The sequence below is a fragment of the Sorex fumeus genome, unplaced genomic scaffold, assembly GCF_029834395.1.
Source record: "Sorex fumeus unplaced genomic scaffold, SorFum_2.1 ptg000063l, whole genome shotgun sequence".
NCBI classification, from domain to species: domain Eukaryota; kingdom Metazoa; phylum Chordata; class Mammalia; order Eulipotyphla; family Soricidae; genus Sorex; species Sorex fumeus.
In genome coordinates this window covers 63,313,892-63,340,462 of record NW_026606120.1, presented here as the reverse complement: position 1 = coordinate 63,340,462, position 26,571 = coordinate 63,313,892, and the positions used below count along the sequence as shown (strand labels likewise).

The 26,571-nt window shown below is 40.1% G+C and overlaps 1 protein-coding gene across 1 annotated transcript in view; it reads left to right on the top strand.

The window, feature by feature from the left end:
* Positions 1 to 26,571, top strand: part of ANKFN1 (ankyrin repeat and fibronectin type III domain containing 1) — a 291,487-nt gene that overhangs the window by 121,222 nt on the left and 143,694 nt on the right. Inside the window, exons 4-6 of the mRNA XM_056127289.1 lie at positions 417 to 627; positions 19,660 to 19,854; positions 21,638 to 21,751. Coding sequence (XP_055983264.1) covers positions 417 to 627; positions 19,660 to 19,854; positions 21,638 to 21,751 — 520 coding nt within the window. The remainder of the gene's footprint in view (positions 1 to 416; positions 628 to 19,659; positions 19,855 to 21,637; positions 21,752 to 26,571) is intronic.

Sequence of the window (26,571 nt, the reverse complement as noted above, 5' to 3'; positions counted from 1 at the left end):
AAAAAGTCATAGTTGCATCATGTTAAGATTATTAAGACTCTAAGTGTAGTCTAATGGTAAAATAATAAGGTAACTTGGTTTCATCCAATGTTTACCAATTTTTTTTGACAAGCAACTTTCTTCACAGAACACCCTTTAATGACCTCTCAAACATTTTGAAGAAGACTGGTTTTGAATAAAAACAGATTTTCTCTCTCATTTCCACATACTAGTCATATTATTCTATATTGACTCAGTGCATGTCAAAGTACATATCTATTCAATGTCCAGTAGAAAAGATGAATCCACCGTGCTTACTTTGGAGACCTCCAGATACATCACCATTAGAGCACTTATAAGCATAATAAAATTTAAAACCACTAAATCTTGACAACTAGTCTACAAAATTGTGCTAAACTGCTTTTGTTCTCCTGCAGAACTTCCAGGGCAATGAAGCTATGTTTGAAGCAGTTGAACAGCAAGACATGGATGCTGTGCAAATCCTTCTATATCAATATACACCAGAAGAATTAGATCTCAACACACCAAACAGTGAGGGACTGACGCCCCTGGACATTGCCATCATGACCAACAATGTACCCATTGCTAGGATTCTCCTGAGAACGGGGGCTCGAGAGAGTCCACACTGTAAGTAAATCTGATAATCAAAGCATGTAATTAAAACTTGGAGCCCTGCTTTTTGGCACCAAAATAGTCATTGTTAATCTTAGCATAGAAATAGTTGGCAAAAAGGAAAGAGAGGAATGAAGGGGAAAGCAATAATAGGAGGTCTGGGGGTAACATAGGGGCAAGGGTCAGAGGCCTTGGGCCACTCTAGGATATAGAGAAAAAAAGTAAGTAAAGTAAAGGTAAAGTAAAGGCCCTCCCGTTGATCATCGATTTGCTCGAGCGGGCCCAGTAACATCTCCATTGGAGACTTTGTTGTTACTGTGTCTGGCATATCGAATACTCTCGGTAGCTTGCCGGGCTCTCCGAGAGGGGCGGAGGAATCGAACTCGGGTCGGCCATGTTGACTGCGTGCAAGGCAGACGCCCTACCCGCTGTGCTATGGCTCCAGCCATAGAGAAAAAATATTCATGTAAATCTAAACCATCAGATTCAACACTTCTGTAAGCATGAAACCCAAGCTACAATTAAACAGTTATTTAGAAATGTAACAGTCAGAGTCAGGCTGAGGCAGATAAGGGAGCCTTGATGAATATTGGGATAAGTGGTGGAGTGATGAGGGCACAGATTGGTGGGATTGGAGATGGGAACAACATTGTACAACTGAAAACCCATTGTAAACAACTACATAGTTCATGGTGTCAAATTAAATAAGGTATGGCATATAGATATAATGAAATACTACTCAGTAGTAAGAAAAGATGAAATCACACAATTTGCTACTATGTGGCTGGATCTACAGATATAATGCTGAGTGTAGTGAGTCAGAAGAGAGACAGATACAGAATGATTTCACTTATATTTGGGATATAAAGAAACACAGTAAGGGAATAACAAATGGCCAAGGGCAAACAGAACCTGAGATCTGACCTATAGAACTGAGTAGGGAGAGTTAGTTTGAGGACAAGGGCACTCTGGTGGAGGGTGTAGTTAGGACATTGTATATATGAAAACCTTTAAAAATAGAACTATAAATCACAGTGCCCCAAGTTTAAAAGCAAATAATAATTTTTTATGTAGGATTGCTGCTATTTATTCAGCCACTGATTAGCTGATAGAATTGGGCATGAACTCCACCTTATTTTTTTTATAATTTTATTTATTTTTCTTCTTATATTTATTTATTGAATCACTGTGGGAAAAGTTACAAAGCTTTCAGGTTTCAGTCTTGGTCATACGATGATCAAACACCTTTCCCTTCACCAGTACTCATTTTTCACCACCAAGAACCCCAATATACCCCCCTCCCACCCCTCCCAATGCCTGTGAGGCAGATGATTTCTACTTAACTCTTCTCTACATTGATTACATTCATTATTTCGACAAAAGATGCACTATTATTGTTTAGAACTCCCCCCCCCCAACAATCAGAATTGCTGAATTGCTGAAAAGGCATTGTGAAATACTTTGTCTTCTATAGCTGGTTATGAGAATCATATAATGTCGCGTGGGATTTTGGATTTCTGCAAAGAGCCAGAAAATTACGAGATTGGTTTCTGTCCATCTGGTGTTACAACTGTGCCAGAGAGCCGCTCATGGGGGCCAACTTGTGACCTTGGTAGGGGGTGAAGGACGAGCCAGTACCACTCCCCTTCCCATGAGACTGCAGTTGCCCCATCACCACTGACTCATACCTGGCTTTCCTATAAGCTCTGAGGTAGGGGCCACCTTGCTGCCTGGCGGGGGGTGGGAAGAAGGCAGAAGGGAGCAACACCCTTTCCCTCTTGGGTAGGCATGGCGCCGGAGTTTAATGTGTGGTCCATTCACTTTACTGCCACAAGCTGCCAGGCTCTGGACTAAGTCCTTTTGCCTCTGGAGCCATGGCTGTGTCGGAGAGCTGCTTGTGGGGGGCAACTCGTGACCTCAATAGGGTGTGAAGGACGAGCTGGTACCGCCACCCTTTCTATGAGACTGCAGTTGCCCCATCACTGCCAGCTCATACCTGACTTTCCAATAAGCTCTGAGGCGGCAGCCACCTTGTATGCAGTCCAGATGCATTTCGAGATTTGTTTCTGAGTCTCTGGGATCATGGCCGTTAAGCAGTTTGATCAGGAACCAAAGGCCATGCCTCCAATTATATAGCTGAGCCAGAGGTGGTTTGTGGGTGTGTCTCCCACATACCTAACTTTTGGCCTCTTACTTTCTTGGTAAACTTTGCCCCAAGTTTTTGGGGTCTTGCCAAAGGCACAGCAGCAATTTTGGGGTATCTGGAAGTCTGAAGGCACCATGAGGCTGCTGATGCACTCACCTCACAGGTACAGATTGACCTGCTGGCAGCACCATACCCCCAAAAAAGTAAATAATAATTTTTAAAAAATAAATAGTTGGCAAAACTGTAGGCTCAAAAAAAATCTTTGTATGTTTTCTTGGATTTTTCTTGCAAATTGTGATAGTATTTATCACTATACAGATCCAGTTACTATCTGGATCCAGGTAGAATATACTAAATGGTTTTAAAAAGGAGATTTCAAGGAACTTCCCCGCCACACATACCACTGAGAACTTAACCTTTAAAACGCATGAGGAGATCCATATAGGCTACAGAACAAGATGTATATATGAAAAATGAATGAGGTTGTATGTGGATAACATCTTTGTATCCACAGTCACTACAGAACCTTGATTTATTCATTCTAGGTACTAGGAATGCAATTCATGAACAAAACAAAAACCCTGTTCTCATAGAACTTACACGCTAATAAATAAAACTTTCAATAAAAAAGTAAACACATCAATAAAAATATAAGCTCTAATAGTGATGAATGCCCATAAGAAAAACTGAACGTCCTCATATTGGAGAAGAAATTATTTAAAATCAAGTTGATAAAAATAAAATAAGCATCTCTTCTAAGTGAAATAGCCATGGAAGGCACAAAGGGTAAAATCCAGACAGAAAAAGAGCCTGTAGGAAGGAAACAATGCAAGCAGAAAGGAGATTAACATGTGAAGAAGAAGCATGGTGGAACTGCAGAGAAGTGAACCAAGGGTGGTGATCACTGAGAGAGAAGTGAGCAGGTCTAGCTCATCACCTTGCAGGACTTGTTCTCTATGGAGAATGGGCAGTGACAGGGAAATGGGGAAAACAGGTGATGAAGCTATGTTAGTTTATAAGCTCCAAAAAACAAATCCCAGTTGCTTGGTCCTTCGTGGTGGTGACATGGATACAAAACAAGACTGGAATTCTAAATGTTCTTTACAGTTTTTTTATTATAGTTTAGGTGATATGTTTACAATTGTGTTTAAATTTATAGTATCGATATAAAAAGCTTTTGCATACCTCCAGCACCAAAATCCCCATGACCCTCCATCACTGTTCCTAATACCACCACTTGTCTGATTTTAATTTCCCCCTGATTCTCCCAATATTTATTAATAGGTTTCATAATCCAAGATCAAGGATTTATCATTGTTCAGTACTATTTTCTTGTTTTGTCTCTCTTTTCCATAGATAAGTGAGATCATCCAGTAGTATTTGTTATTTCTATGATTTTCTTTACTTAACATGATGCCCTCCAGTTCTAAGCATCTAGATGTATTTCCAGTGTCTTCAGAAAGATATCATTTCCATGCCATGCAGTTATTTCACTCACTTAAAGTACACAATTTTCTTTTTCTGTGTGTGCAGACCTGTGCATCCAGTTATGCAATCACTTTTACATTTTCATCACCCCCAAATAAGCTGTGTACCCATTAGCGTTCACTGGGAAGTCATCCTACTCTTAGCCCAAGGCAACCACTCGTAATATGTTCTGTTTCTAGAGACCTGGATATTCTCGACATTCCCTAGAAATGGAATCATACACAGTGTGGTCTTTGGTGAATAGCTTCTTTCTGGATGTATTTTTAAAGTCAAACGGTAAGCACCTGCTAACAGAAGCTGTCCTGGAGCTTCTGGCAGGCTACCCCCAGGAATTAATCTGGTAAATCACACTGCCTTCCTCTGTCAGGCACTGTGCTGAACACCCTACGTGTATGGGTTTCTTTAATCTTCACAACCACATTCTGAGGTCGGCACTCACATTCCCCTTGGTACAAACTCTTTGACCCAATGACCACAATGGCTGTGAGCCTCAGTTTTTATGTTTCCTGAAATGAAAAAAAGTAAACTTGTCAAACTGTTAAACTCCTTAATACTGATTCACTTACTTCCAAGTAGTGAGATTTTCTTATATCAGAAAAGTCTTCATTGAAAAATTCTAAGCTCATGTCCAAGTGAGTGGGCATTTAGAATCTGGGGCACTTCAATAAGGTCTGTTATCAAATGTTGTCAAAGTGTCACTTCTTTGAAGTGGAAATGGAGGCTTTAGAGAGATGAACAAACTAAGGATTGACATAATTGAAAAGACGTACTTGCAGCCCTCTGATTTTTGCTGCAATAATGCCTGTCCCAAAGATCCAGTGAGAGAGTGGTGGAGAGAGAATCAGAGGGTCTAAACACAAAATGCATACTGAGCCTCATTCTGTAAGAACAAGGAGACCATTCATCCAGCTGTTGCCTGCACTAGGCTGGATGAAACATTAGTCCTATTGACCTGAGATGATACAAAGAACTCTGCATTTCCCGTCAAACCAGTAAGACTTCCAATCTCCCCCAAGTCCCCCGTGCATAATTAAATCTGTATAAAAGAATACAGGTACAAAATATCTACTTAAACCCAAAGCAAACTTCTTCAAGATGCCTTGTTTTTTTTCTTTCCCTCCAAGATAACCACACTATCATCTCCAAGTTGTAAATCATGGTGAGAGATGAAGTCAAGTTTTAGCCTACAGGAAATGTGCCACATAAGTTACCTAAACTTAAGTCTCCCATGAAATTGAAGAGATAATACCATAATTACACACACTACCACTGGGCAAAAGAAGATGGTTTGAGTACCTACAAAATTCCTGCATACATTTTCTCCAGTTTTCACACTACTCCTGCAGGAAAAGGTTAAACTCCACTTTGAATAGGAGTAATTTGTAGTTTTAAGAGTTTAAGTAAATGATTAAAGGTCACACATTGAATCAATGAATAAGTATGTCAAATACTCAAACCCAGGTGTATTGGTCATTATTACTGAGAATCCTTCTGTGCAAATTTAATGCCTTTCCAAATAGAAACCCTAGAAAGCTATGGCAAGTAGACATCCTGCATCTTTCCCTTGGTTCTGTTAGTCTATTTTTTTGTTCTACTCTAGGCACTTGGGTGCCATTTCTGGTAAAGAGAGGCAGGACTGAACACAATCTGTTTGGGGGGATTTTTAATTCACTTTTCATATCAAGTACAAAAGAAATAGGATTGCTTCTGTGCGTGAGTATTAGCCAGCCCATGAGAAAGCCCATAGTCTGTCAGTCAGAACCAGATGAGCGAACACCTGCTACAAAGTGTTCCCAAAAGCAAGATATAAGAGAAGAAAAATGATGAGGACTTAAGTTCTAAGTCAGTTTACATATTGTGAAAATGCTTTTGTTTGTATTATCTCTTTGGAGCTTCTCAACTGGCACGTGGAAAGGTAGTATGTCTCCTCATTCAGACGGAGAAACTAGACTGAGAAAAGTCAAATAATTTGATCCATTGCAATAAAGCTATCAGAGTCAGGATTTGAACCTAGATGTTCTATACAAAATATTTCAGTATTTTTGAGGAGATGCTTGTGCACACAGTACATGCTCAGTCCCTTCCTTCTCTGACTCTCCAGCTGCTTCTCTTCCAATACAGTCAAGCATTCCTAAGCAGAGTGCACTGTTTCTAAGAGTTGATTTCCTGTCTTCCCTTTCTCAAGTGTAGTGCCTCCTATAAGCTAGCCCAATCCTCTTTCCACTGTGCCAACCAAGGATCTCTACTCAACTCAGTCTTCTGTAAGTTATTTTAGGAATAACAAAAACCCAGATGAGTTTAGGGTATTTTTTATTCTTCTAGTTTATATAAAACAGTTATAATAATGTTAAAATTTAAGGTATCAATACAAAGCCACTGCACATCACTACCACCAAAGTGCTCATGACCTTCCATCATGGTCCCTGTGTCACCTCTAGTCTATTCTTCCTCTGCCCACTTACCACCCCCCACCCCACTTCTTGGTAATCAGCTTTGTTTTGTTTTATTGTATTATTATAAAGCTGTTCACAATAATTTATTACATTCAATATTCCAAGACCAATTCCATCACCATTACACCTTCCGACCCCCATTATTTTGAGTTTTCTTACCCCGATCCACAAAGCCTGCACCCAAAATAGGACCCTAAATAATTCATTTTGTATTGCTAGTTATGAATAATGTGCTAAAATTATCCCTAAAAGTTTTCTTAGAGGAAAGTGTGTGAATATTGTTGTATCTTACCCTGGAGTCATTAAGCCCTTGTATAAGAGATTATTAACATGTTTTTACAGGTTGAGGCTTGTGTGCTTATATATATATATATATATATATATATATATATATATATATATACATACACTCAGTTTACTCAGTTTTTGCTCTGCTGGTTCCTTCTTCACGGTCACGGACCTCCCATTGTTCATCAATTTGCTCGATCAGGCCCAGTAACGTCTCCATCGTGAGACTTGTTGTTACTGTGTTTGGCATATTGAATACGTCACGGGAAGCTTGCCAGGCTCTGCCGTGCGGGCAAGATACTCTCGGTAGCTTGCCGGACTCTCCGAGAGGGGCGGAGGAATCGAACTCCGGTCGGCCATGTTGGCTGCTTGTAAGGCAAATGCCCTACCATCGTGCTGTTGCTCCAGCCCTCATATATATATATATATATATATATATATATATATATATATATTATATATATATAATATATAAAATATTTTGATCGAGATTGGTTGCCATCAAATGTGGCGTGCTACTCTTGGTACATCAGTGGCATAAAGTATGAGATATTACTTCAGGAGTTCTAAAATTTTAAATAGAGTGATACAGATGGAGTTAAATTTTTAACTGTATGTTGGCTTTGGGGCCCAACATCATCTCTGCAGTTTGTTGCTCTCTTCTGAGATTTATTTGTGAGTCTATGGATCATGGTCATTAATGAGCTTATTTGGAGCCGGAGACCGTTTGTGGACATGACTGCCAGGCTTCCGGAAGAACAGGAGGATGGGTAAGATCTACCATTTCTGCTTCCGTGAGACCCTGGAGATGGTAATCAGTTTTGTAATCCCAGGACAAGAGTTTGTCATTGTTCTATATGGCTAATTTCTTTGTTTTGTCTCTCTATATTACACAGACAAGTGATATCATCTGGTGGTTGATGTTTCCTTCTGAATTATTTTGCTTAACATGATACCCTCCAGTTCTGTCAACATTCCATGACTTCATCTTTTCTCATAGCTGCATAGTATTTTATTTTGTGTATATACTGTAATTTCTTTATCTGTTGTTCTATTACTGGATATTTGGGTTGTTTCCATATCCTGGCTATACAGTTCAAGTACTGCAAGGAATATAAGCGTGCATATAGCTTTTGGAATACAAATTTTTGTGTTCTGAGATTAGAAGTGAGGTTTCTGGGTCACACGGGAATTTAGGGGTTTATAACTCCTAAACCAGTAGTGAGGCCTGCCTTCTAGTCTTTAGTACTTTAATTATAGACCTAGTTGAAGATTTTTTATGGGCATGTTTTGGAATTAAGCTGTATACATTTCCTTTTTGATGAAGAAAATTTGAGAATTTTTCACCCAAGTTTGTTCACTACCTGAGTTAAATATGTATACATAACCTGACCACTCAATAGATGTGTTTACTCTCTTTATTCTGATACATATTTACCTGTTCCTGCTACCTTTTGTCAAGAAGTGCTAACTAATAGTCATTCCATCTAGAAATGAGATAGATGCGTTTATCTAAGTAAAATACCAAGCTATATCTCTCAAAAGTGGGTGTGTTGAGTTCAGGAAAGAGGAACAAAATCTTAAAGGACAAGAACTAGGATAGCTAACATGTAGAGAGCACTTGGGGGCGATGCTATGATCACTTCACAGATTTGTATCCCAGTGACCATGACTCACATTCAACTGAACAGCAGCTATCTGAGAAAGACTTATCTCCTGATGTGAAAGCCCCCACACATAAACATTTCCCATGCTCTGACTAACTCACACCCTGTCACCACCCTCAAATCACAGTTCGCCTCCAGAAATTTGCTAATCATCAATGAGGTCCTTGCCTTTCTGAGACTGCTATTTATTTGGCATTATTTAGGCCTGGTAAACAGTAAACTAGTAAAGAAAGTAATTCTTTTTATTTTTTTATGTAAGAGTATTGATATTTATTCAGCAACTGATTAGCTGATTGAATTGGGCATGAACTCCACCTTACAATTTTTTTTCATTTTTTATAGTTTTATTTATTGAATCACCGTGAGAGCAGTTACAAAGCTTTCAGGTCTGAGTCTCAGTTATACAATGAAATACCCGTACCTTCACCAGTGCCCATTTTCCACCCCCAACAACCCAGTATACCTCCATCCCACACCCTCCCACTACCTGTGGGGCAGATGATTTCCACATAACTCTTTCTCTACTTTGATCACATTCAATATTTTGACACCAGACCCACCATTATTATTATTTGAGATTTTACCCCAACACTCAGATCTGCTGAAAAGGTAACCGTAGACAATTTGTTTTCCATTGCTGGTTATGAATAACATATGATGTCATGTGGCTGCAGTAGTGGCCGTGCGATTTTGAAATTCCGAAATCTTAACACTTAAATCTGGGGGGATTTCTGCCAAAACCTGCTGGGTTCCGAGATTTGCTCCTGAGTCTCTGGGATCATGGCCTTTAAGCAGCTTGATCAGGAGCCAGAAAGGCTGTTCATGGGCGGTGACTCGGGGTCTCGTTGATACTGGGAGGAAAGGGCCGGCTCCACCCCCATCCCACGAGGCCTCATGTGTCTCATCACTTCAGCCCAAACCTGACTGTCCAATGGCCTCTGGAGGATGGTGGCCACCGAGCCACCTAGGGGGAGCAGGCAGAGGGACAACACCCTTTCCTTCCTGGGGTGGCTTGGTGATAGTAACCTACTGTGGTGTCCGGATGCATTTCTGCCAAAAGCCACTGGGTTTTGAGATTTGTTTCTGAATCTCTTGGATCATGGCCATTATGCAGCTTGATCAGGAGCCAGAAAGGCCATTCATGGGTGATGACTTGGGGTCTCGTTGGGGTGGAGAGGACAGGACTGGCTCCACCCCCATCCTGTGAGGCCCAACATGTCCCGTCATTGTGGGACCAAACCTGACTGTCCAATGGCCTCTGGAGGATGGTGGCCACCGAGCCACCAAGGGGAAGCAGGCGGAGGGACAGCACCCTTTTCTCCCTGGGGTGGCCCAGCGACAGTAACCTACCGCAGGGTCCGGACACATTTCTGCCAAAAGCCACTGGGTTTCGAGATTTGTTTCTGAGTTTCTGAGATCATGGCCCTTAAGCAGCTTGATCAGAAGCCAGAGAGTCCGTTTGTGGCAATGACTTGGGGTCTCCTTGGGACGGGGAGGACAGGACCACCTCTACCCCAATCCCATGAGGCCTTGAGTGTCTCGTCACTGTGGGCCCAAACCTGACTGTCCAGTGGCCTCTGGAGGATGGCGGTCACCAGGCTGCCAGGGGCAACAGGCCAAGGCATGAAACCTAATCCCACCTGGGTTTTCCCAGCACCAGTAACCTACTGTAGGGACCGGATGCATTTCTGCCAAAAGCTGCTGGGTTTCAAGATTTGTTTCTGAGTCTCTGGAATCATATCCATTAAGCAATTCAATCAGGAACCAGAGAGGCCATGCCTCCAATTATTTAGCTGAGCTGGAGGTGGTTTGTGGGTGTGTTTCCCACATACCTAACTTTTGGCCGTTTACTTTCTTGGTAAACTTTGCCCCAAGTTTTTTGGGTCTGGCGAAAGGTACAGCAGCAATTTTGGGGTATCTGGAAGTCTGAAGGCGCCATCAGGCTGCTGATGCACTCACCTCACATGTACAGATTGACTTGCTGGCGGCACCATACCCCCAAATAATTCTTTTTAGATACCCACCCACACACATATTGGATCACTAATATGTATCTTGTCTCATCTTTTGACCCAAGTATCTAGCACAATGTCTGTGCTCAGAAAAAATTTAGCTATTTGTTGCTAGGAATTATAGTTCTCAATATTGAATCTTACCTTAATATATATATTCACCATTACATGCCATTTTTCAATGTTTTATTTACTGTGCCTCCTGCATTAGAACATAAACATTACACAGGTAGAATACATCCATCTTGTGCATACTTTACACTGTTTTATATATATATATAAATTTTATATATATATATAAAAATCTGTGTATGCACATGTGTGGAAGAAACCTTTAAGTAGTCTTCCAGTGATTTATTGTGGTACTGTTGTTATTTTCTGTTTTATATTTGTACATAGTTGTGAAATAATTTGAACCCATAAGAATGGTGGAAAGCAACTCAATTTTAGTTTTTCTGCTCTTTCCTATATCTATATTATTCCTTCTTTCCAGATTTCCTTTCTTTCTCTTTCTCTCCTCTGCCCTTTGCTTTGTAAAGTCTTCACTAAGATATTGTATATAGAGATAGAAAAGCATCACACAAATAGTTATGATTGATTACTTCATACAGTGTGAGTGCAGAGTAGCTGACATCTGAGTGTGGTGCTGGCTCCAGTGTGACAATTTGGCAGACTTAATCAGGATGCACCACTAATTTCTGACATAATCTAGGGTTCATGTTGGTTCTGGGACTGGTTCAGGCTATGTCTGAGAGGTGTGACTATAAACTAATGAGGCTGGTTTTAAGTAAACAAACACAGCAGAAAGTCTACAACCCAAACAAATGTTATCCTTTAACATGATCCTCATGGGAGACCCCACATTTGCTCCAACAGTGCTGCCTTTGCTCTAAACACTTTTGGATTTGTCCTCAGAGCCGGTTTATGAGAAAATCTGACTCGCTCCTAGAGTCACACCTGATTTTTGTTCCAAAACAGCCTTGCCCAAGCATCATCACCCCCATGTTCACCAGACTCGGTTCAAATGGATTTAGAGAGGTTTCCTGAAATCAAATTCTCCCTCAAAGGACAAAAGATTTGCAAAGTCAACCCTGAAATGTGTCCCTAGATATTTTTACTAGCTTCCTTTACGTAGGTGCAGAAACCTTTACCCTGACTTGAAAACGTGCTATTCAAATCAAATCTCATACTGTTCTCCCCTCACCTATGATATGGCAATCCCATCAGCCTTCATTCCAGGGCTTGAATACACCACCACACTGTCTTACCAGAGGTTATATCTATTCCTTCTGCTTGGAATGTTTTCAATCTTGGTCATTATATAGTCAGCTCCTTCTGAAAATTTCAGCTTTAATGTCACCTACCCATGAGAAGCTTTCTCTGGCCAGGTTCAACGTCTAGAGTCATATTATTCTAATGACATCACTGTATAAGACTCACGTCTATATGCCATATTTCAATGTATTTACATTTTATTTACTGTGTCTCCTGCTTTAGAACATAAACATCAAAAAGGGTAGAACACGTCCATCTTGCTCATTACTATATCCCCAGCAGGAAATACTTGGTAAATATCCAAAGAGTTCAGTGATTCTCAAGCCTGTTTCCTTTTAACAGTATGAACATATTATTTCTTTGGAAGGAAATGATTTTACTAGATAATAAGTGAATTGATCTATTTCTATGTTTTTAAATAAGTATTTGAAAATTATACAATTTTAGGTGTCCACAGCCTATGTTCTAGTCACCTGTTCACTTCAGAAGTTGGTAATGATTTTTCATTCTTTTATTTGTAATTTTTAAATATATATATATATATATAAAAAACACAGAATATTGCCTCCTTGTCAGAAATGAATGCAGTAGCCTAGGGGTGATATACATCAGGGGCATATGCCTTGCATACACAAGGACCCAGGTTCAGTCCCCGGAAATGTATGCTCTTCTGTATACATCATTGAATAAAGCCTTGGTGGCCCCAGCATTCCATAGTGAACCATGATCACCACTGGACCTTATCAGCACAACATTGCTTGCCCTAGCATTGAACCATCAAGCCCAGGTAGCCAAGTGTCACAGAGAAAGGCCCTTGACCACAACCTCTGAGCTCTACCTGGGAGAGCACTCCCCAAGTGGAAACTTTGGGGAAATTTTAAGGTCACTTATTATGACACATACACAACACGGTCACGGTCACGGTCCTCCCATTGTTCATCGATTTGCTCGAGCGGGCCCAGTAACATCTCCATTGGAGACTTTGTTGTTACTGTGTTTGGCATATCGAATACGTCACGGCTAGCTTGCCAGGCTCTGCCGTGAAGGCAAGATACTCTCGGTAGCTTGCCGGGCTCTCCGAGAGGGGCGGAGGAATCGAACTCAGAGTTGGCCATGTTGGCTGCATGCAAGGCAAACGCCCTACCCGCTGTGCTATTGCTCCGGCCCCCGATACATACACATATGCATAATCAATGTTCTATCCTTAAATCCCCCAACATCCAACATAACCAGCCGTAATTTTATGGCTTGATTGTGCTAGAGGAGTCACTTGCAAGCTTACTCCAAGTGACCGCTGACAAAAGACCTGGGGTTCTTCCTGCATGGGCCTTTCCATTTGGCTACACTCGTATGGTGTGGCTTTCCCTGGGACAGATGTGACCCGAGAAAGCTACAGAGACCAACCAAGATAAAATCAACAGTATCTCTTATAATGTCATCTCAAAATGACAGGAATTTACTAAGGAATCTTAATGATTGTGCAGACTAACACTATACAGTGTTAAGAAAGGAGGAAAAGATCACAGAAGAACCTCAGGGGGAGGGGGTCTAACTTTTCCTCTCCATATCTAGAATTGTTAAAAATTAAATAAAAAACCTAAAGAAACCACGGTAGGAATCCTCTCTGCTTGCCATTTGTTCTGACCTATTAGTAAATAAATCTAAACCTAGGAAGGAAGCGTCCCTTTATGCTTATTGGTTCTGGCTTACTAAAAGAATAACCAGTTACCGTCCCAATATAGAATACAGACCTTGTGAGAATCCACATTTTGCAGGGCAACAGCAGGAAAGAACATTTCAGACCCCCATGTCCAAGGTATATTGAGTCCTAGGATAAGTAAGTTTCACAATTATTAAAATAAAACATTTTAATCTCTAAATCTCTAAACCTTTAATTAGATCCACACTCTCAAGCTTCTTAGAAAGATGTGAAAATAAGACTACAGGTTGGAACCAAAGTGAAGTCAAAGTGAGTTTTGAGTCCTGTACACTTATAAGACAGACACTTATGTTTTCAGTTTTTCTGGTATGAAAGTGTTTCAATTAAAAATGATTAGTTGCTGAATAGCTCTACATTATTTCTCTTCATATTCCCACCTGAAAACAAGTCAGTTGTGAGGTTGTTAGAAGGTTGCCACTTGTGATCTGCAAAGATAAATTTTATTAACTGCTATTCTTGATTGCCCTGAGGATATTGGCTTACAATGCAAGGCTTATACCTAAATGACCTCACTTTCTTCTTTGAAATAACAGATAGGTTTGAAATTGACACCACTTGCTAATGTATTTCTGAATGATAACTGAAACAGAAAATTTTTATCAGGACTAGAGATTTTTTAAGTGGAAGAAACAAAACAAATATTAGACGACTTATGGGCATCTCTAAACATGTAACCAGGGACCACTATGATAATAATATTTGAAAATGATCATTCCAGTTAAGAATTGAGTGCTGAGAGTAGGTAAAGGGATATATGATAAGCATAATTCCTAAAAGGAGTGAGTGTGTGTGTGTGTGTGTGTGTGTGTGTGTGAGAGAGAGAGAGAGAGAGAGAGAAGAAAAGTGCCTGCCATAGAGGCAGGTGGGGGGGGGGCAAGGAGTGGAAACCGAGGACATTGGTGCTGGGAAATGTAGACTGGTGAAGAATGTACACTGGTGAAGGGATGGATGTTGGAACATTGTATGACTGAAACTGAATCATGAGCAACTTTGTAACTATATATCTCAGGTGATTCAATTAAAAACACAAATGAAAAATAAATTTAAAAAACCTATAATCCAGGGAAGTTGGTATGATAATAATACAAACTTCTACAAATTAAGAGTCTTCTGTGTAAAGACTATCATAATTTTGTCGCAACTCGTGAGACAGGACCTATTATGCCACTTTTACCACTCAGACCAACAAGCTCAGATGGCAGTAAATGAGTAGGACTAGAGATTTCTAGCAGCTAGAAAAAAAAGCCCTTTGACCACATTGCCTGTACTTCAGAAGTAATGAGAAAACTGGATGCGCTTTAAAATTAATAAATCTAATTAATAATTAAAATGAAACTTTTAAATTAAAATTAAGAGTGAACATGAACATGCTGCCTTGCTAAGCTGTGCATTTTCCTTCCTGGAGGATACCATACCAAGCCCAGGGGCCTTCTGGGAGATGCATCCAAAGCTGGTTCTAAGATTGACATTAAATGTCTTAGTATCTTTTCTTTCTCATCAAAGAGGAAAATGCCAATGACAATATAAAAATAGTGCTCAATTACAAAGTGACATATTATTAGTGAATAGATGTATTCTATTTCTTCCCAAGCAATTCAAATGTTCCCTAGAAGCCTCAAATAAAACTTACTTTACATTTACCTTCATCATTTCAAATTTAAGCTATTATCCATCAGAAAAAGACTCACCAATGACAGGGCAAGGATGAAATTCAGAAACAATAAGTGTCTGGAGATCTAGAGGTTAGATTTTGATGAAGAAAATCCACTCAGTTTGGATCATTATTTATCTCAGGATTGAAACAGTAACTGTAATTGTATTCTTTGAACACCAAGCCCCTCCACCCCCTCCCCACTCCCACCCAGTAGTTAATTAGCTGGGCAGGTCTTATAACAAATGCCTACTCAGAAACACTGGGTGGTAGAAAGGGCTGGTGATCATTAAAGGCCACAATAGCTTGGAGTCGCAGAGTGGTCTTGCCCCAGCCGGACTGCGCCCCACATACTCACAGACCCTCTATTGTACACTGAAGGGGTAGTTGGCTTGGCTGGAGAAGGGAGCAACTCCAGTAAGGGAGAAAAAGCCAAACCCTGCAAACAAATCAGGAGTTCTGGGCTCAGACAGAGAATATCCAGAGTGTGGAAGAGAAAAAAAAAAAAGATTCAAGAATAAGGAATAAGAGACGTGGATGGGCTGAAAAATTAGTCATAAAAGAGACATTTTCTGATTTCTTTGTCCAAACCATCATTATGACTTTAGCAATCTCGTGCCAAATAGATAGCAATTAGAAAAATTGCCAAATGTAATTAACTAATAGGCTGGCCCATTTGGATTAGAGGGACTTCACTGAGTAATTTAGGATTTTAAAGAAAGTCTTGGATAATCATTCCCCCTCCCTGGGTCATTTCTCCCTCTTTAAAGAAGGGGTTGAAAAAAGCTTCTCACCAGGAGATAAAAACAGGAGAAATGGGTTCCTGGAATAATTTCTAAGGCATCAAACAGCCAAAACCTAGAATTCATTATTTAAGATAAAGCTAAAAGTCTAATATCATTATCACATGTGCTTTGCTTGTGCTTAAAATATACTAACCCAGTTTGTTAAGTTGATTATCTCATACTGAACAGATGCTTCTATTGCTAGTTATGTAGGTAATTAATAATAGGGAGAAAAAATGATTGCTTTATAAGTCAGCTGATTTGGTAGTTAATAAAGTCTTTCAAAAGACAGTTTTTTATTAAACTCATAAAAATCCATAGGAAAAAATAGTAAAAGGTGTGCTTGGCGAAATGGTTGGGAACCCTTTCTTTCCAAATCCGACAGGGAATCACCTCTAACAACGGAGGCAAGTGATTTCTCGAGACACCTGGGAACTAAACATGGAAAAAAGGCGGGGGAGGGGGCCAAAGTTTCTAGAAAGTTTCTTTTTAAAAATGGTTTGATTTGGAGGGGGAAAATTCCGTGTTTCTTCATAGTAGAAGTGTTCATTTGAATTTCTAAATACTGTGCTTTCACCAAAATCCTCATGGAAAGTTGGTTATCATTGGAAGATGCCCCTAGTTATTCTACCACTTCTAACATGCTCTTGCATCAGTCTGACACTTTCACCATATTATGTGGTAGGTCAGGCATCCCCGTTTGAGAAGGAAGGGTTTTTAGATGCCCTTAGAAAAATCCACCTGGCTATAAAATTCTCTGGCTCTTGCCTGTTGGTCTGTGAATGAGCACAGCACCTTATGTTAAAGATGTAAAATCCCTGTACTCCTACAATTCAAACAGCATCAAGTCTGCAGCCTCAGAAAGCCTAGAAACAAAATGTGTTGTACAAGGGAAAGAAGGAAAATTTCCATGGCGAGCCAAGCCTAGCTCAAGAGAAGCTGTCCATCTGAAATGCCACCTGGAATTCACACCAGTAATAACTGTTGTGGATATAAAAATTAATAGGGGGGATTTCATAGTATTAGAAAAATTTATTTTTATAAATCATGTGTCTATCACCCAAGTGTTGACGCATGCATGCAATTCAAACATCAGGCTTACAATAAAAGCTCACTGAATGACTTAGCAAAGACAATCCCCCCATTTTCTCTATAATTTGGAGGGGGGAAGGAGGGGGAAAGTGGGTAGAGGGTGCAGTTACTGGGTCAATTAATCAACCTGAAAACTGTGACACAAACTCTGACGCCTAACCTATGTCTAAAAATACACAAATGTATACGAATTTGTTTTAAACTGTCAATGCCTATATTTAGGACCTTCCCAGCAAGGCTATAATGAGACTGTGTTTGAGGGTTTCAGTCTTAGCAGACTCTACCATTAATCTGAAGTTAGTTAAATTAACAGCATTTAGTACTGACTTGTCAATCTCACGACTCCAGGAAATTGCACCTTGAGGCTACTAATATTGCCAATTTTTCCACTGAGTATGTGCCCATGTGTGTGTATGTGTATTTTTTCTCCCCAGAACCTCAGTGTTCATACACCATCATTGCTCCCTATGTCCACAGCACTTATATTATCATTTATTCTGGCCTCCTTTAGCCTTCCCAGGGGATTCTGCATAGTGTAGCTGCTCAGTGAAAGAGTTTTTTAGCTTTATATTTATTTGTTTATTTTTCTGTCATGGCTCATGACTGAGGCTTTAAAAAAAAGTGTGACAGTATTTAGAGTACATGATTGACTGCTATAGCAACATTCATTAACCATGACAAATCTACAGCAAAACACAGTCCTGAGTGTTCTAAACAGCAACTTTAAAAAGAAAGAAGAAATAAAGAAAAAAGAAAAAAGGACTCTACTAATTTTTCATTGACCTCATTTATTAATAAATTTAGACTGATGGTAAGCAGGAGCAATAATAAATTAGTATTCATTTCCTATAATTAATGCAAACATGCCTATGAACACAAGAATATGAATATATAACCACCTAATTTCCATTTCAAAATACACCTAACAAATTTTCACTTGAGTTATCTTCATAGTATTTTCTCCTGAGGTAGAAGAATAAAATGGTTAGATTTCTTTCCTACCCACCAGGGGGGAATAGGGTTTTGGTCACAGGGGGTGTCAAACCTGTATCAGTAACAGGATTCGATCATGATCTGTCCCATTATTTGCTACTCCCTTTGCATGCCCATGCTAAGACTGTCTTCTCTGTGTGCTAATTAGGAAGGTCTCCTCAGAGGTTTTCAAGTGACCAAGTGGATAGACCCTGCCATGCATAAGAGCCAAGAAGAGACCACAAGAGGCGAGAAGTGAACTGTGCTAGCACTGACATTTCACTATTTCTGCTCACACAAGGAAACATATGAATTAAAGAACTATCGGGCTTTTCAACTTCTTTTGACAAAGGAACTCTGATAGAACTTGCTCTTTGTATATGGATCCCTCTGGGAGACCATTTTCTACAAGCAGACCACAACCAAAGATTAAACTGATCAAAGATCAATGTCTGATCAAGTCATGCAGTCATCTAAATCTCATAAACTCTCCAGGGGCGGCAGATAGTGAAACAGTGAATAGTATATGCAAAATGGTGAGACAATTTTCAGTAAACAAATTGATTAGTGAGAATATAAATATGCATTAGACAAACATATAAAATATAAGTCTATCTCTGAGCAAGGCAGAATGTGATAAGACCAGAAAATTTGAATAAGGTTCTACCCCCCAAAAAAGCTAAATGGAATGAGAGAAATATTAAAGGGGTGTTAAAGCACTTGCCTTGCACATGGACAACCCAAGTTTGGTCTCCAGCACCACATATGTCCCCTAGGCACTCTCAGGAGTGATACTTGAGCACAGAGTCTGGAATATCCCTGAGCACTATTGGGTATGGTCCAAAAACAAACACAGAAAGACTAAACAACTTTAGCAGAATGCAACTTGCCTTAAGATGACTTTTTCTAAGGCCTCTGATCCACTAGAACTTTTGTCCCTAAGAGTTTGTTTGCCCCTCTGATGATCATGGAAACAACTGTGTGCAACGTGGATTACAAGTGGTCCTCATGGCCACTTCACAGTAAAATTCTAATTAACTGTGCTAAACAGCTATTTGGGGGTACGAAGAGGGCCAGAATATAATGGGAATATATTACAGGGATTGATTTACCCTTTAGTTTGCTTCTAAATGGCACTAGAGTAGTTAGACCTTATCATCATATGATAGTTAATAACAAACATAAGTTCTATGTTTCCAGACATTTTCATATTCTTTTAAAATTTATTTATTTGGTCTTGGGCCAGAGATCGAGTGATGTTCAGAATTACTCTTGGCTCTGCACTCAAGAATTACTCCTGGCGGTGCTCAGAGAACCATATGGGATACCAGGGATCAAACCCAGGTTTGCCACATGCAAAGCAAGTGCCCTACACACTGTACTATCTTTCCAGCCCTTTCCCAGATATTAAAAAATGTGCTAGCCTTCCAGAGATCCTACTAGTGAAGAAACATTTCTCCAGAAAGTAAGAGGAGTCAGACCATTTCTTTGTCTTCAGTTGTCAGCCTGGAGAGTCGAGCAATGCACCTCAACACTCTGGTGCAGGAAGCCCAGGAGCGGGTGAGTGAACTCTCTGCTCAGGTGGAGAATGAAGGATTCAGTCTGGACAACACAGAGAAAGAGAAACAGCTGAGAGCTTGGGAATGGAGGTATCGGCTCTACAGACGTATGAAAACGGGCTTCGAACATGCCAGTGAGTACGCGCTTTGACATTTCACTAGACCAGATCGTGGTTTGAGACTGCCAGACCTTCAGTTAGTGAGTTTTTGCAACTCCACAGAGTGGAGTGGATGGCCCTTGTCAGCTTATTTGGAACAAGGGCTCTGGGAGGCTGTAAAAGGATCTTTTGTCTTGCTTGATTTTCTGGCTCTTGATGGGTTCTCTGACCACAGCCATGAGGCTTCAGTGCTGCTGGCCCCTCTCCACCATGTCACACTCATCTAGCACTTTCCACCCGCTACGCCCTAATGCCTAATGATCTGGATGGTCTGATGCCCTAAGTGGCTATATTTTGGGATGTGGAGGTGGAAAAATATTTGTTTGCCTATTTGTCCGGTTCTGCTTCAAGCTCGTTTAAGTTGTTTTCAACTCTCTGCTGAATTTTTTTAATATAGAGTTTATATAAACTGACCTTCAGTTCTTTCGGGTAACAGAAAAGGATGGTCAGACTCTCCATGAATTATGCTTTGTCTACACTTCCATTTTCCTGACCATTTATTTTTGTTACTTTTAGAAAGACTGAATAAGCTGGATAAATGCATTGACACTGAGAGACACTACTTAATACAGCTTCTGATATATATATATACACATATATATACACATAGAGATGCATACATATGTATATATATATTAAACACTTGTGAAATATTAAACTTTTATTATTATTTTATTTAGATCTTATCTAAATGGGAACCAAAACAATTGTACTTGACATTTTAGATATAAAGGAAAGGTCAGTTCATTAGTTTTGTCTCTGCTCCTGGAATACAGTGGGTGATAAAGACAAAAAGTGAAGGCAGTGCTATGCACTAAGGTAGTGCTATGCACTAAGTATCAAATCTGCAATTAATTCTTTCTCTTTCAACAAATACTTTAGTGCAATCTAAATGAGAGTTTGATTTAAATATTAATCATCTCAAGCTGATATGTGTCTCTTTTCAAAGGCATTCAGCAATTGCTTGAATAAATACGCTGGCTATTGTGCCTCATTTATGAAATATTAATATTAGAAGTAATCATATTTTTTACTTGATACCATTGGGGATAATTTTTAAATTGTAAAACACCTCCTGGGCTCTTAGGAATGTCCTAAACCATCAGAGTCTTTTAAAACCTGAGGTTAGTAAGTATGGCATTTGCCCATGAATTCTTTCTTGGAAGTATACTATTTGATGTAACAGGAATCATCACAAATACAAGGCCAGTTAGCATTCTAGACTAGAAGGAGTTCAGAACCAGGCCTCCAAAGCCATGGGCTTTCATCCTTACTGAGTCTTTACTGTGTCCTTGAACAAGTAATTTAGTCTCTATTGGTTGCAGTTTTCTTATCTTCAAAATGGTTTTACTTTCATTTTTCACACAACAGGGATGTAATTGTCTCCATGCAATGACATATATGAAAGAACTTCATTAACTATAACAGTCTCCACTGACAACCTCAGTCCCTGCTAATATTTCCTGGCCCCCTCTTCACTGGTCCAGCCCAATCCCCAATTGTGTTTCCAGGATACATTGGAAAAGCTTACTGGTATTATTTACCCCTTCATCAGATGTCCTAATGTTCAAATAAAACCATGATGGCAACAAATAAAGGTCAATGAGATTTCTAATGAAAATGTTCAAAAGCAAAAGCTATTAGGCTCTACAAACAAATGTTTCCATAGTGTGTGTTTCAGGGTACCCTTTGAAGAGGCAGAAACATTGTTTAACAGGATTTGCTAAGTTAAGATCCTGTGTTTTCCCTTGTGTCCCAGGAGCCCCCGAGGTGCCAACCAATGCCTGTCTCATGGTAACCAGCAGCACGGCGCTCACTGTCAGCTTTCAAGAGCCTCTTAGTGTCAACGCAGCTGTAGTAACCAGATATAAAGGTACTGGATGCAAAATAGTTTTTCATTGTTTCTTCTTTAAAAAAAAAGAAAGAAAGAAATCTATGTTGTTTGGGGAATCGATTGTGCATTTGATCTGTTTGTTTTTCCCGCTGATGGTATTTTTTTCCGTTCCATATACTTTTGAAGTTGAAATATTACCATAGCCCTACATGAAAGGAGCATAAGGTGATTGAGAATAAGTTACACACAAAAAAGGATGAACTGGGGCTGGAGTGATAGCACAACGGGTAGGGCCTTGCACAGGACTGACCTGGCTTTCATTCCCAGCATCCCATATGGTCCCCCGAGCCCAACAGGAGTAATTCCTGAGTGCAGAGCCTGGAATAAAACCCCTGTACATCGCCGTTGTGACTCAAAAAAAAAAAAAAAAAAAAAAGGATGAACCTCCAGACAGGGCTGTCATTCCTAGCCCTTCAGCTAATAGTAATGTAAATAAAAGAGGTTTTGGTAAAATTACTGTCACTGTCACTGTCCTCCCATTATTCATAGATTTGTTCGAGTGGACCCAGTAACATCTCCCAGTAACATCTTGTTACTGTGTTTGGCATATAGAATACGTCACGGGTAGCTTGCCAGGCGAGATGCTCTCGGTAGCTTGCCGGGCTCTCGGAGAGGGGTGGGAGAATCAAACCCGGCTAGCTGGGCTGTCTGCACGCAAGGCAAAAGCCCTACTACTGCGCTATCGCTCCAGCCCTTGGTAAAATTAAAAAAGAAATAATAGTAATGCCCCATTCCTGTTTGCAGAGGGTCTGCTTTGTGTGTATCTCAGGGTTAGGTACAGGACTGAAAAGGGCACCCTTAAGAAGCAGCATTGATTCAATGAACTCGGAGGCTGGAATACTGGGACATACTCAAATGGGAGGCAAAAATGGGCCAGAGTTGTCGCTTATTGGTAAAGTATGTGCCTTGCATGCATAAGACCTGGGTTTAATCCCTGGCACCATAAAATAAGATTCATATAAAAGCATTAGAATGTGAGAATTGATCTATAGAACTGAGCTTGCCACAGTAGGGGAAGAGGGTTGGAAAGTGAAGGGACATGGGGGAAGCAGGAAGTGGACACCCTGGTGGAAAATGTGCTGTTGGAACTGGAACGTTGTATGCATGAAGCCCTCTCACTAACAGTAATATAAATCATATGCCTTGATTTTTTTTTACCAAAAAAAGTTTTGCAAAAGTTTTACAAAAATTAATAGGGGCCATATAAGTTAATAGCTATTTACAACAATAACTAGGGCTAGGTATTTTCTTAGAAGAACGATAAAGTGCATTGGCAAGCAGAAAAGATAAAGGGTTGATGAAATGACAGGATCAGAAAGACTCCAGGGTGAAAGTGGAATTTGGGCCTGTGTTCCAAGATTTGTTAGGATTCGAACCAGGATGTATTGTGGAGGAAAGAAAAACCCAAATGGAGAGTACAGTGAGTGCAGTAAGAAAGCAAGAGCATGTTGGAACAATAGCGAAGACTGTGGAAGCATGTGGAATTAATGGGGCTCCAAGAGAGGTCTCAGAAGACAAAATTCAAGCATACAGCAATGATCAGAAGAAAAGGGTGGAATAAGGCTTCGAATCATGTTAAGGAGTTTTGATTCTATTTGGTGAACTCTGCCAACTACGGAATCTGTGAGAGACAGTATCCTAAGTAGACTTTGGAAATAGTTAAGTACAACATTGTGTCTACTGTGTTGGGAAAGATATTGATTTCAAAGAAGGAAATCAATTATAAAGCTCTACAAGAATGATGCCCCAGTGGCCTGACCATGCTGCTTATAGCATTAGTAGGAGAGAAGAGCAAGCCCACAGAAGAAGAATACTGCAGTGATATAAGCATAATAACGGACAAGGCTAGCAAAAGATCAGCTATGTCTACATAGAAGCATTTACATGCAAGTATCTGTTTACCCCTCACAATGTTCCCACTTTGGTTTTGGTTTTGATTTTCTTTTACTGTTCCCACTTTGTAGACAATATAATGGAGGCAATTAAGTTAAGGGACTTCCATATAGGTTCACAGAAGACCCACAAAAGCATCACATCTACCTGACTCTTGAGTGCGCTGGTCACTGAAGAACAAAAGCTTTTTTCCTGATTCATATGGAAATTCTCTGCACTACACAAAAGCCTGATAAAGGTCTCTCAATCTATTTCAAGATGCAAGGAAATTCTAACCAAGGCAAATTTTCTGTGCTTGGGTCACTTTTGTTCCCATAAGCCACAAAAATGCCCAAGTAGCACATGTGCTGTATTTTCCCCCCAGCATCTAAACCCGGGAGAACGTTCTAGTGTCTGCAAAGATAATTCTGCTCACACTCTGTGTAGTTTTCTGAAGAACTTGGAATTTTCCAGATAACTCCATTCTATTTCTAAGATCTTAGGTAAAACAGCAATACATTGGTTATTCATGTTGAATGTCCTGTATCAATCAGTCTAGGGTGCTACTAGCAGCAGCAGATAGATGTAACTTCCACATAGACTCTCACATCCTCTGAAACATCTTTCAATACAGCATGGGTACTTTCTCTTGGTTGTCTTATCTGCCAAGATTTCCCAAACTCTAGAGCAAGTGGGTGACATGCTGTTAGATGCAGACATTTTCCTTTCTTTCTGGCTCTCTCCATCTTGAGGTTTTGATGAAGGGTTTCATCAATGCTGCCCAATGTGACATTTTCCTCTTACATCTGATTAGTGAGCTATCGGAACTAATTTGTCCAGACTGTCAGATATTTAATACTTGACCATAATGCCAGTGAATTCTGTCAGCACTCACATATTAACATATCTCATCTCAGGAGACCTGCATTTGGGTGAGGTTGAAACAAAAGGTCACAAGTGTGTTCTGTTAGTGACTGGAGGGGATTAATTAAGCATTATAAATAGAATTGTCTGTTGCATTATGGAGTAGGTTTCCTTGGGTTAATTTATAAGGTCATAAATTGAGTCCTTAACCTGACCGCTCTTGAGGGTTATTTAAAACAGCTGGCAGCCTACTGTACCAAGAGACAGCAGGACAGTTTTAAATTCAGGATTGAAACAATTATTTAATTATGAAAATATTAGTGAAATTACCCTGGGACAGAGCTAATTATTTTGTTTCCTTTTTAAAAAGAAGAAACAGTTGAGAAATCCACTGAATAAAATGTCAGTTATCTAATTGGTTAGAGGGACGTCTAACCCTGCAGTATTTAGAGTTTGCAAAAACATCTCATTGTGCTTCAGAATTTCTGGGTTCAAGCAAAACCTCAAGCCTAGTTTGATAGTGGGAGGATTTTCCCCCACTGTCGGTGTTTGTGGGGTGGGATGGGTGGGGTGGCGGAGTAGGAGGGATGCAGGGAGCATTGGAGGTGGGGAATGGGCACTGGTGGAGGGATGGGTACTCAATCATTGTATAACTGAAACACAAGCACAGAAATTTGTAAGTCTACAACTGTACCTCCTGGTGTTTCACTAATAAAATTTTTTTAAAAGGGAAGTTTAAACTTTTGTTTAATTGTTTACATGCAACTCATCAACACATTCGTTTTTTTTTTAAAGTATTTGTTGATGTAAATAAATAAGGCTTCTTCAGGCCCTACACACCATACACAGGAACAGTTGCCTTTATGCACTGAGATTAAAGATGCCAATTTCAGCTTTAAACAGGCTACAGTTCTGAATGTGATCTCCAGGATTTTTCTGCTGGCTCCTGCCCTAACTGCTGGAAAATGGAGCTAATAGAGCCTCTTTCTCCTTGGATTCTTTCAAAGTGTTTTGTTCCTTGGGTTCAAAGAGCCCTTGCATCTTCTGGTCCTCTTGCACCCATTTTGGTGGCCTCTTGAGCATACTTAAGATCATCTTAAATGTTTTGATGCTTCTGGATAAATTCCAGAACCTGTTGCCTCTTTTCTATCAGGACATAATCTGCCTCGAGCTCTCCTTGGTGGAAAGCATGTTCTTTGCTGCAGGCCCAAAGTGGAAAACATTTTGAAAATTGATTTGCTGCTTTTTGCAGGCTTGAGGTGTGAATAAGGAGGTATCTTGTAACAGGTGTAGTGCATCATCTATTTTCCATCGCCACAATAAAATATTGGCTAGCTTCTGGGGGGAGGGGAGACAAAGTGGCCTCTCAGTGGTCATACTTTGGGGTTTTCTAATTACCAAGAGGAGTAATAGCTGGAAGTTTCTCTTATCATCTCCCTATCTCCCTTCCCACTTTCTTTCCTAATGGACTGGAAATCTTCATCACTGTTCCCCACCCTAAAGACTTGTAATAGCAATATTATCATTGTTCCTCACTTTGTGACCTTAAAAAAAAGGTAAAATTTAAAAAAAATTTATTCTTGCAGAGTTTGTGAGGGCCTCTCAGGACCTGGTAATAACTGCTGCTGCAAAGACCAGGCAGTACCCCTGTCAAGCACCACCTCCAGTTTTTTGCTGCGGTGGGGTGCAGAGGGCAGGGGGAGCAGGGGGTTTCCAGAAAGATGCTAAAGAACTTCAGAGAGAGGGGCGAAGATAGTGTAGTGGTTAGAGCACATCCCTAGCATGCACCATACCGTGGTTCAATTCCCGGCAGCAAGAATCCCTCCTAAGAATAAGCAGGGATAGCATTGTTAAGGTGGCATGGATATCCCTTGGCACTGCAGGGGCCTGAGCAGCATTGAACTATTCAGGTGGACCCTTGCATTAAACTACCAGCTCGCTTGGACAAGAAATATATATGAGCAGGGTGCACATGTCTAAAAAAAATTTTTTTTAAATAAAGGCCTATCATTTACAATAATAGTGGGAACTGCATCGTCACTTCACCCTTTGCGCCCTCTCAA